The 12,901-nt window shown below is 40.5% G+C and overlaps 1 protein-coding gene across 1 annotated transcript in view; it reads right to left on the bottom strand.

The window, feature by feature from the left end:
• bean1 (brain expressed, associated with NEDD4, 1) overlaps positions 1-12,901 on the bottom strand; it is a 33,726-nt gene that overhangs the window by 7,775 nt on the left and 13,050 nt on the right. The window contains exons 3-4 of the mRNA XM_063875202.1: positions 365-568; positions 108-249 (exon numbers count right to left, since the gene is read on the bottom strand). Of these exons, the coding sequence (XP_063731272.1) occupies positions 108-249; positions 365-568 (346 nt within the window). The remainder of the gene's footprint in view (positions 1-107; positions 250-364; positions 569-12,901) is intronic.

Genomic DNA, 12,901 nt, shown 5'->3' with positions numbered 1-12,901 from the left:
GTGTTTAACTTGCTTGATTAGACGTAAAATGGCTACGGTTGGGTGAGGTGAGGTCGGCTTCAGATGCATGTACATTTGATTGTGAATACATTTAAACTAGGACTTACCGTGGCGGTGAATCGGGGTACAGGCTGTTGACCTGGGACAGAGTCTCTCTGTAGGAATCAAAGTCTAAACCCGGAGGAAAATCTTCTAAGCAGGTAGATCTCAGCTCTCCTACTGAGCCTCCGTAGGAAAAACCATCCAGACCTGCAGGGGCATGAAAACCAGTTTACTCATGTTTGTTTCCTTATGGTTGAACACACTTTTTGTTAATCAGCCAAATATGTCAGTGAGGAAGGGAGAGGATGATGCTCAGACTAACCGTAGCTGGCTCGGAGGTGAGGGTTTCGGAGGCGGCTGTCTTTGCGCAGGCTGCCAACGATGATGGTGACGCAGGAGAGGAAGAGCACCAGACCTATAACGATCCCCGCCACCACCAGAGGAGACACCAGGAGAGACGCCTCCCCCCCTGACTCCCTCTCGCTCCGGCAGTCCGGGTACTCCCCATGGCTCTGGTTTGAGCTCACTGCGGGGAAGAGGGGAAATGTCAGGATGGGAAAAGAGTCTGGGAACACGATAAGGTCTTACTGACTTTGAGAGGTACACTTCATACTGATCAGGATACTGAGAGAGGAGCATGTTCCTCCAAAGTGTTCTTTTGATGCTGTTCTTATTGCCTTCTTTAGTTTGTGACACAGGCCTGACGTTTGCTCAGATACATGATGCATTGAGCTGCGTAAATCCATTTTAGACTCCCCTGCCAGCTCTGCCAGATTTTGGAAGCATTCCTTTAATTTTTCATCTGATGGGTTCAGAGTAAAATGCTTTTTTTTGCATAAACTAAATGGAATTATCTAACACCAGTGGGATTTGGGTGAAATTATGACCTTCCAGGACAAAGTTACATAAGGGGTGCCATATCCGGCAGCCACAACACTCTGAGTGAGAAACCCCTTTTTACAATATATTTGAACATTGTGATCCCTCTTGTTTTTACTGTAAGGGAATGTAATCATTAATGCCTGCAGGACACAGTCATAATCAAATAAGTACAATCCCAACATAATAATAGTGAATAAATGAAGCACATGTCTGTCTGTGTGTTTGACAGCAGTGCACCAGGAGGTCGCGTTGCATAACTGAACACTTCCAACGCCCTCCTCCTCCTCTTCTTCGTCTTCCCTCTCCACGTCTATCCCTGAGGACTTATTCCATTTCAGTGTGTGACAGATAATTAGAGCTAGAGTCAACACACACACACACACACACACACACACACACACACACACACACACACACACACACACACACACACACATACACACAGTGGCTCTCAGTCATCATCATCATTAGATTACAGAACGATCCTGTTCCTCTTCATTTCTATTTAATGTCTGTTTGCTCTGCCTGTCTCGCTCTCTATCTGTCTCACTGTCACTGTGGATCTGTCTGTCTTCATCACCGCTGAGCAGAGGAGAGACTCTAATCTGTTTCTTCTTCTTTATTTTGCTGTAACCACACTGGTCCTATGATTCCTTTATATATAGATATTCAGAGCAAAAAGATGCGTTAAGTTGCCAATTAGGGAGGAAAAATGAGCTGGAATTGAATAAAATATGGACCAGTGCAATGTCCAAACTTTAGGAAGCTAAATATGTGTTAAAGCATAATTTTGGAGGAAGTAATGTAAAGCTCCAGAGATATTCCATCCTACATATTGTATTCTACAGACTTAATATAACATAAAAATTCCAACTCATATTATTTGCATATATGTTTTAATGGTAACCAGAAAGAAACGTCCCCATTGAATATAAAGCAGGAGTAACAATGAAATCTCTCCCAGTGTCATTTTCATTTCACTCTCTTTTGCTTGCTTTTTTTTTTAATATTCCCCCTTCCTTGAACGTCTGCGTCTGTAATTCTGTTGTCTTCAGTAATTTGGTTTCACACAAACTCCCGAGAAGAAGAAAATGTTCTCTCACCCGGACGATTCCCAGCAGACCCCCTCTCTCCTCTCCTAATGCCTCCTCTATCACACTCTCTCTCGCTTTGGTTTTCCTAACGTGGTTTTCTCTTCTCCTCTCTTCCTCAGAAACTCCATTTTCTCCTGTCGTCCCCTGGAGAAAACTCTGAAGGAAATCTATAATTATATAGATTTAAATTCACATAAAGCCTCTCTCTCATCATGCAACAAACTCCCCATAATCTCCGTCGCTATACTCAGTTCATGTTCGTCCAGGACTCTGACATATCTCAAGTGTTCAAAGGAGAAATAAATAGTGTAGGAGCCAGGAATGTCAGGGTGGGATTTCTGATGGTTTACGTTGTTCTTTGTTTATAATATTACTAATTATTATTTCCGGATCACTTATTGGTTAGGCCACATGCTTATGGAAGGCACTCATAGATAATATAATCACCTGTGTGTGGAAACGATTGTGAGAGGGTCGCTGGATTTTCACTGCTGGGTTATAACAGTGTGTATTTGTGCACGTGTTTTGTCGATGATTTTTATTAAAGGTAGTTCTTGTTCAATGCATTCGGGATCTGTGCGCCTGACAAAGGCTTCTCAACATGGAACAGCAGAGTTCAGGTGTTCAGTGAGGAACACACTCCCAGGAAACTGCAGCTCAAACCCCGGCTGAAACTCTTCATTAAATCAAATAACGATTCCTTTCTGTCCCTGCGCTGCGAGTCCTATTCAAGTATTTCACACCCGTCTTATTGTATATTTTTTAGCTCGTATTCTCGTGGCGTTTTAACCTTCCTCTGTCAAATTTGAGGCGTTCCCAAATGTTTTTATATTGGGATGAAGGTTTACTTTAGTGCTAGAAAAATAACGTGTGTGCTTGTTGACTACGTCTTTCCACGAGACAGAATTATGATCACCTTCATCAGGTCTTCTTTTTTGGGGGCGGGGGAATCATTCAACATCTTTGCCTTTTTTAACTCCGAAATGAGGTCAGATTTTGTGTAAATGAGGTCGATTGACCTGAAAAAACGTGTGGTTATAGGAATATAGTTCCCTTTAAAAGGTGTAACACAGATTTGGGTGATTATTTATTATCTATATGCTTTATAAATAGTGAACCTTCGATGAGAAACTTTCAAAGGAAGACAACAAGAGGGTTAATGACCCATTTTTACATAATCATTTATGTTGGAAACCACTTTGAATTCTCTCGTTTTGAAATGTGCTTCATAAAGAAACCTGCCCTTGCCTGTGTCTTGGTGAATGACACAACATTTCTCAATCATTTTTCCTCCTTAAGTGAATTTAAAGTTGTTCTTCAGTTCTCTTTAATGTGTTTTTTAAGTAGCATCTGTCATTGATTCTCAGCGTTAACCCTATTTAAGGAGAAACAACAATTCTGTCCGACAAAGATTTAGGTTTTTCGGCGATTAAAACTCCAGGGAATATATGTGGTTGTATGTCAGTGTTTGCTGTAGTCTCTCAGCTTTGTGCTGCAGGTGCTATTCTGTCACTCACTGTTGGTTTTACATCATGATAAATGCTGCCGTGCACTAAATATTTATGGCCTTTTTTATTGTTGGATGTCTTTAGATTTATAGCTTACTTGTTAACCTGCTCCCGCCTGTTCATTTACTCTGATTTATTTCATGGGCTGGGCATGTAGGGCTTATATTTTTACACACCCACACACACCCACACACACAAATATATATTTCCTCTTTCTCTGGTTTCTCTCTGCAGCTGTGCCCTGTCCCCTCGGGGTTTTAAAATATAACACTATCACCATTTATTACAATCTCTCTCTCAGTTTTTTCTTCAGTTCTTCCTCACTCTGCCTCCTCGCTCTACCATCACATCACTCTGTGTGTCTCCTCCTCTTCTGTCTTAAATTATGTTGGGATTAGATTAAGAAGAATGAAATTTGTCCAGTGAGGTCATTCAACCACACACAAGAAGCCTCTCCATTTTTTCTTTTGGCATTTTTTTATGGTAGTGATAGTTGAGAAAGACATGAAATGTGGTGAAAGGAAGCAAGGATATGCTGCAAATGAATTGGCCATTATTATCATGTGTTATAGGCACTAATTACTTGGCAGGAGGGAGGGAGGAACACAGGGATGTTAGCATTTGCAGACCATTTAAATACACCAAAACCTATATAACATACTACAGGAAAGGGAAAACCCCCAAAGGCATATCATGATATAAGTAAGACAAATGAGGACCAAAGCAAACTGAGTAAAAACAACAGAAAGACCAAAGCAGAATATGATATCTCCTTGATCCTCCTCACATTTAAAGCCCTTCAACAGGCTTCGGGGACACACTGGGTTTAGGACAGGTGTCATCAGGATTATTAAGTGGCACCTTGTATCGTCCTGCGGTACACGGTGCAGGAAGTAGGTGGGTGGGTGTGTGTGTGTTTGTGTTGAGCAGTAAGCATTAGTGACAAGCTGTCACAGTGAGTTACCGCCGCTGCTCTTACATTATATATGAACATATACCATGCTCCCTCACACAGCGGTACAGAGGTCACTGTGAGTTCCTCATGCAGAAGGGCCTGTAAGCATGGAGCCCTGTTGAGCCAGAAGAAGACAAAGCACAGCGGACTCAGGATCACAATTACCTGCTTAATGTATTTCTCTAATGCCAAGATAGGGGAACACATCACTCCAGATTTGAGGTCTTTCCACTGACTTTAAAATACTACTTTTGGATTATAAAGCGCTGAATGGTTCAGGGCCAAACTAAATAACTGATGTGCTGCTACATTAAAGAGGCCCTATTCTACTGTATGGGCTTTCCCTTTCCTGTAGAGTATTATATAGGTTTTCATGCATGTAAATGGTCTGCAAAGGTGGAAATTTGCAGCATTATTCAATGGCCTGTGGAACTCGACGAGTAGATTAGGTGGATTTCTCTTCAATTTGAGAAAGTGAACCCAGAATAAATACAGTGTACATGCAAAGAGGTAGTTCATCATGTTGAGAAATGGATCTTTATGATGTGTTTTGTTATTAAAAGTTGTGTGTAATGATAAATCAATAGACAGCCGCTGTGTGTGTGTGTGTGTGTGTGTGTGTGTGTGTGTGTGTGTCCATCCAGATTAGGGAGTCCCTAGCACTCATTTATTTCGGGGTGTCACAAGCTATAAAGGTTAAGAGCCAGTGATATTGACTGCCGCTGCGTCGGCTGCATCACTTTGTACATTAGCTGCATACATTATACAGAGGCATCAAGCAGCCGCTCAGATCCAATCTGACAGCTTGTCATTATGAGTTACAACCTCCTACTGTGCAATATGAAATATACCATATCGCTGGCTGACTGTACATCCAGGCGGTCCTCGGGGCAGCAGGACGTTCAATAAAGAACCACTGACCGGAGCCAACAGCAGCATCAGCGTCAGGGACAGGAAAGGGACCATAGCACTTACACAAAATCAGGATCTGTTTCTGAACGCATCGATTTCTTTTAACTGAAGTTTATTTTGAAAATCAAAGGACAAAGACGGAGCAGAGTCACAGCGTGCCCTGGTTTTTATTTTTTATCAATGGCTTGGTTCATAAATAACCCAGTTTGTGTGAATGCAACATCCAGACAATGCTTTGTGCTTCTTCTGCTGTTCCCTTCAGTGTTTACTTCCTGTGTGTCTTCTTCTGCTGTTCCCTTCAGTGTTTACTTCCTGTCCGTCTTCTTCTGCTGTTCCCTTTAGTGTTTACTTCCTGTCCGTCTTCTTCTGCTGTTCCCTTTAGTGTTTACTTCCTGTCGTCTTCTTCTGCTGTTCCCTTCAGTGTTTACTTCCTGTCTGTCTTCTTCTGCTGTTCCCTTTAGTGTTTACTTCCTGTCTGTCTTCTTCTGCTGTCCCCTTTAGTGTTTACTTCCTGTCTGTCTTCTTCTGCTGTTCCCTTTAGTGTGTACTTCCTGTCTGTCTCTTCTGCTGTCCCCTTTAGTGTTTACTTCCTGTCTGTCTTCTTCTGCTGTCCCTTTAGTGTTTACTTCCTGTCTGTCTTCTTCTGCTGTTACCTTTAGTGTTTATTCCGTTTGTCTTCTTCTGCTCTTCCCGTTAGTGCTTACTTCCTGTCTGTCTGTCTTCTGTTGATCTCTCTGACCTGTCTTAAACCTGTTCCTTTATTTTGATAACTTTTACTTTTCTTTACCATATACAAATGGTCCAATCAGAAGGCAGTAACATTTTCAAAACCTTCAACTATCAAACATCTGTCCTCCATCATTTGTCTTTCCTCCTCCACTGTTACGTATTGCACCTTTATCCTTCCTTCACGCTGCTTCAGAGCAACAGAACACACACACACACACACACACACACACACACACACACACACACACACACACACACACACACACACACACACACACACACACACACACACACACACACACACACACACACACATCCCTGCTAAGACTTCCGCTTCTTCTTCAAGGACAGGACACTCTTCAGGCTCTGTTTGTTCACAGGGTTAGTCATTATTAATGATCTGCATATACCAAAACACACAGAACTGTCGGCTGAGTGTTTTATTAAAGCTGGTTTATGTTTTACCAAAAGAAAAATAAACCGTGTGTGTGTGTGTGTGTGTGTGTGTGTGTGTGTGTGTGTGTGTGTGTGTGTGTGTGTGTGTGTGTGTGTGTGTGTGTGTGTGTGTGTGTGTGTGTGTGTGTGTGTGTGTGTGTGTGTGTGTGTGTGTGTGTGTGTGTGTGTGTGTGTGTGTGTGTGTGTGTGTGTGTGTGTGTGTGTGTGTGTGTGTGTGGTCTGATTCACTGACCTTCAGTCACCTCTTGGTTGTAACTCTCATTCAAGCGTTTGGTCTTGCAGTATTTTCTGCATTTGCTTTCTCTTACATAAAAGTGATCTTGTTGCCAAAGTTACATCTCGTGCTCCACACAAATAACAGCTAGCCGATGTTACGTAATGATGTCACACTGCGGTCTTTAAGACACGTGAAGCTCAAGCTATTCACCAGGTTTTAGGACTCATTCCTGCATCACAAATAGAAAGCATAAAGACGTATGCCTTTAGCAAGGTAAGACGTATTCAGAGCGCTTGTCATTCTGTCAGTGCAGTATAGTGTTGCTGTTTGTTTCTGTGAGGCCTGCTGAAGCTTTACACACTGCTTACATCATCCTCAGGCCTGATGCTGTGTGAAGGCTGACAGCTCATCAGGGTGATTGACAGCTGCGGTATGATGAACCGAGACGAGACACACTCTGTTGAGTCCCGGCAAAATGTTGCATACAGTAGATGTCTCTGAATTTACAAATATGTGTTGATTATTTATTGAATAGAATAATGCTTTTCTCCTTTGCTGAATAAACAGTGTATTCATGGACAGTTTGTTACTGTCAAGATGCTTTAAATGTGAGTCCTAACTCATTTCTACATCTGTGTTTCTGCTAAACGTTGGCAATTCCTTTCCTTTGGATTTAGATTTGGACTTCTTTTTCATGACTCTTCTGAAATTCAGACATTTCCCTCAAATGTTGACCTTTTCTAAGAATTTGACTCTTCTCAGATTCTGCATTTTGTCTTTCTTGTTTTTCCCAAAGATTCAGATTCAAGTTTGAATGGTTTTTTCAGGTTTTGATTTTTTCTTAGATTCTGACGTTTTCTCAGATTTTCTTAAGCATTTCTGAGACTTTGACTTTTTTCTCAGTATGAATTTTTTCCCACATTTTCAAAAACTATTCCGGTTTGGACTCATTCTCAGAATCAGACTGTTTTTCTTCAGGTCTTGTTTTTTCACAGATTTTCTTAAACATTTCTCACGTTTACATTTTTTATTTGATTTAATTTCTCCAGATTTGGATTGTGACATTTATTTCAGATTAGGATTACTATTGCAACATCCAACATGGTGTTACTCACAGTATTTACTTCAGGCAAAACATGTGAATGTGTACACACACTAAAACTCACACAGCAGTATTAAAATTGGGATGTGCATTCAGATGAGGTAGTATGTAGGTCACAAAACATCTCTGTGAATATGGGTCAGAATACATCATACTTCCCCTTAATCTCTCCCTCTCTCCCTGTCTCTCTCCCTTGTGGGATAGATGGCAGAGAGACAGATTATTACACCCTGCTGGCCCACATTTGTGCCTTCCTCTCGCTAAATCATCCGCCCTCTTCCTCCGTCGTTCTGCTGCTCCCCCGTCCCCTTGTTGTTTTTGTTGTAGTCGCTTGTTTATATTGTTTATCACCATGATGTCAACGCTCATGAATTATGAGCGGTATAAATCAATGGAGTTCAGCGCAGCCGTATTTCAAATCGCGTGGATCTTGTGTCCAAAATTGGACTTTTACGACTTTTGCTTTAATGTGATTTTATCGGTGTGATTGACAGCTACAAAAGTCAATTTTATTTACACGACTCAACATCATAAATCTAAACTTTGCCTCAAGATGTAAACATGACGCCCTTAATGCTTGGAACCTTTGGAAAACTTCCTCTCAAAACACACGTTAGCCCTTAAATGGGCAAGTTCATATCTTTTTGGGGGAAATGAAGAAGCAGATGTTCTATAGAATTCTGATATTTTCCTCTTTATTTTCCAGGTGACTTTTTTCCCAAGATTCATTATTTAGATCTTAACTTTGGGTATGGATATCAAAATCTTGTCCAATGTTTTGGACATTATTTAGCTGATAAGCACAATTTTGGCACAGTTTGCTAATCTAAACACGGTAAATTAGTACAGAGCTTCAGTGCATCATTACGGTTACACTTTTGGTTTACTGCAGGTTATATCAAAACACAGGTAGAAATGATGCCTAAAAAATACCTATTTCTTTCTCAAATTGTACCAAAAGCTCCCATACAGTAAACTCAGTGTGTCACAAACCAAATCTCAAATAGATCCTGGCAATGACTGCAGTAAATCCTTCTGTGATTGGTCCCTGATCTCTGTAAATCCAGTTTTGATTGGTCAACAACCTCTGCAGATGACGCTATGATTGGTCAATTCCCGGGAAAAAGGTTCAACCACTAATGGACACAGAGCTCTGAAAACCCAGCTGTGATTGGTTTATAAACACTCACAATGACACAGAGGGTTTCTGCTCCTCACACTCTCATATCCTCTCTTATGGAGCTTGACATGTTGTGTGAATGCATTAAAAATAAGAAACCAAAAACCCTTTTCCCTTTCACTGATGCCTCTCCTCTTACATGATGATCTCTCTCACAACATTATGGCCCCTCTGGCTTCAACATACATTTAAAAGCTGTCAAATCTTTTTGACGTTTCCTGTAAGAAAGGCGTAGAGGTGGAGGCGTCGAGGGTCTGACAGGCGGCTGCATGCCCGACAGGACAGCTTTAACCCCTGCAGACCTGGTGAAAATTAATCTTAGCTTCGATGTCCAAATATAATGCTCTCTTCTTTCTTTCATTATTTTTCACATTATTATTATACTGTATATATTAGAGATGCACCAATTGCACATTTCTCTGTATTTGTTTTGTAATTTATTCCCCTTTTGTGACATGGAAACAAATACATTTTCATATTTCTTTGATATACATGAACTGTCTTTAGCCTTCTTTACAATTGCCTGCTTGAGTTTGTTGTCTGCCATAATCTATTATTATTAAATTAGCATTGAATAGGCATTCATTTAATTAAAGGAGGACTATTCTGCAAGCTTTCAGGTTGATATTTGTATTTTGGGACATGTCTCCATGCTTTAATGTTCAGAAAGCTCTTTATGTTTCTCAGACTGCCTGTGCTGCTGCTCCTCTTTTTACCCTCTGTCTGAAACCAGAGCCCAGTCTGCTCTGATTGGATAGCTGGCCGGCTCTGTTGTGGACTTCTATTGGATAATTTCAGACAAATCAAATACAATAACATGATATCACAGAAGCAAACTTAAGACAGACAGACCTTTATTTTTTTAATTGTAACACTGATATTTTTCTCTCCCTGACCCTCCCCATTGCTCCCCGGGCGCTGCACGATAGCTGCCCACTGCTCCTAGTACTAGGCTGGGTTAAATGCAGAGGACCAATTTCACCGTGTGTGCTCTGCTGTGTGCATGTATGTGACTAATAAAGAGGGTTTCATCCTCCGATTCTATCTATCTTCTCACTCTTTCCTCCCCATGTGTGATTCCCTGTGAGGCTTTCACCCTTTGCCTCACCCCCCCTCTCTCTGTTAGAAACGCTGTGTTGGGAATAATGGTGAGCAAGAAGTAACATGCCAGCAGAGGAGATGATGAAGGAGGTCGAGAGGGAGGAAGAAGTGATGTTTAATCATGTTATCACAGCTGCAGCACACACCTCTCTGTGTAGCCCTCACACACACACACACACACACACACACACACACACACACACACACACACACACACACACACACACACACACACACACACACACACACACACACACACACACACACACACATTTAGGGATGTTATATAACATATTGTACATGAAGCAAGCAGCCAACATATCCGTCTGTTCATCCTCAAAAGTTATTGACAGTTACGTTTATTTTCTCAATTAATTTAGGGCAGAATGTCACACTTTCCCTGAGTTAATTGGAAGTTATTCAGATCATCTGTTGGCTCATAATTAACAATTAGGAACAGCTGGGTGCATTCCCCTGTTGGCCTATCAGGGTCTGACGACGGCCTTTCTTTAGGGCTTTAGAGGGGCTGGAAATTAAACACTTAAATGCAGGTTTAGGGAGTAATAGATTACATGTAGCCTGTTCTGTAATACTTTAAGTGTGAATCTATATGCGGCAGGTAGAGGTAGAACAAGTACTCAGGTATTGTTCTTGAGTGAAAGTAGAAGTACTCAGATATTGTACTTGAGTAAGTAGAAGTACTCAGATCTTGTACTTGAGTAAAAGTAGAAGTACTCAGATCTTGTACTTGAGTAAAAGTAGAAGTACTCAGATCTTGTACTTGAGTAAAAGTAGAAGTACTCAGATCTTGTACTTGAGTAAAAGTAGAAGTACTCAGGCCTTGTACTTGAGTAAAGTAGAAGTACTCAGATCTTGAGTAAAGTAGAAGTACTCAGGTCTTGTACTTGAGTAAAGTAGAAGTACTCAGGTCTTGTACTTGAGTAAAGTAGAAGTACTCAGATCTTGAGTAAAGTAGAAGTACTCAGGTATTGTTCTTGAGTAAAGTAGAAGTACTCAGATCTTGTACTTGAGTAAAGTAGAAGTACTCAGATCTTGTACTTGAGTAAAAGTAGAAGTACTCAGGTCTTGTACTTGAGTAAAGTAGAAGTACTCAGGTCTTGTTCTTGAGTAAAAGTAGAAGTACTCAGATCTTGTACTTGAGTAAAGTAGAAGTACTCAGATCTTGTTCTTGAGTAAAGTAGAAGTACTCAGATCTTGTACTTGAGTAAAGTAGAAGTACCAGAGTGTAGGAATACTCTGTCTCAGTGAAAGTATTCTAAATGTTCCTCCAGTGAAAGTAGAAAGTACTCTCCTCTAAATGTACTTAAAGTAGCGACAGTAAAAGTAGTCAGTGTCTGATTGGTCCATTTCAGAATAATATCTCTGATATGTTTTATAATGATTGATCATTAAAGGGTTCTCAGAGCTGGTAAAGGTGCAGCTAGTTTGAATGGCTTTGTATACTGCAGGGTAGCTGCTGGATTTACTGCAGGTGAACTAAAGTCTGATTTAAGGGAGATTATATTTACCATCATTCATCCTAATCTGCCTAGCAACTAAAGGGATTGAATAAATGTAGTGAGTAAACGCACACCACTAAACACATCAGACATTTACCCTTCACTTCTCCTTCCTCTCTCCCTCCCTCCTTCCTTATTCTCTCAATCGTTCCGAGCCACCTCCCTCAATTTCTCTCTCCTCTCCCCTCCAGAGTGATGCTGTTCTCCCCCGACTCCCATTTCACCTCCTGCTGTACCTCGCTCCCGTCCACTGCGTTCATAGCTCAACTTTCCTTTGTTTTATTGCACCTGTGCTTCACAACTCCTCTCCTGTGATTCTTCAGGTGTTTTATTCATGTTTTTTACTTTGTATTCATTGACTTGATTTGTCGCTACATGTAAAGGGAGCGTCAGTATAGCAAAACGAGACATTTTATTTAATGCGTCAAATCTGAAAGCATTTTTTACGTAATAAAAAGTAAGTACATTTAAAAATTAAAATAATATATAAATAATATGCATGGAAAACTTGAATAGGTATAATATTATTAATGATAAAGAAAAAGGAATAATAACAAAATTAATAATATAATTACAACTGTTGTGATTATTTAATAATACAAAATAAATAAATAAAAATGGAATAAAAGTAAGAATACATTATTAATAATAATCATAATAAATAATTATTAAAATTGTTATTTAAATAAAATAAAAACAAATAAATCAATACTTGGATATACTTAAAAACATTTAAATACAGATAAATAAATAATAACAATTATGAAAATCAGCCCAAATAATAAAGTAATACATAAAAGATCAATTCAAATTCATACATAATAATCACACACACACACACACACACACACACACACACACACACACACACACACACACACACACACACACACACACACACACACACACACACACACACACACACACCTGACCACCCGTGGTGTGTATTAATTGTCTAGGGGCCCTGATGGGGGACCCAGTGATGCAGAACAGTTTGGGTATTTGCTGACCTGCTGGTCTGTGAAATCTGCCTGCATATGCACGCCGCTCATACCCATTTAAATAGATTTAAATAAACGGCCTCACGCTGCGACTTGATTGGACGCCAGCACAGGCAGCTGAATGGACGGACAGACAAAGCGACACAGGTGGAGGAGATGGGAGGTAAAGGGCCGTTAAATGGAGTTTTTCCCCTCCTATTTC

This window comes from Eleginops maclovinus, chromosome 22 (genome assembly GCF_036324505.1).
Source record: "Eleginops maclovinus isolate JMC-PN-2008 ecotype Puerto Natales chromosome 22, JC_Emac_rtc_rv5, whole genome shotgun sequence".
In the NCBI taxonomy this organism is placed as follows: domain Eukaryota; kingdom Metazoa; phylum Chordata; class Actinopteri; order Perciformes; family Eleginopidae; genus Eleginops; species Eleginops maclovinus.
The sequence above is the reverse complement of the archived record's forward strand: the minus strand, read 5'-3'. Positions and strand labels throughout refer to the sequence as shown.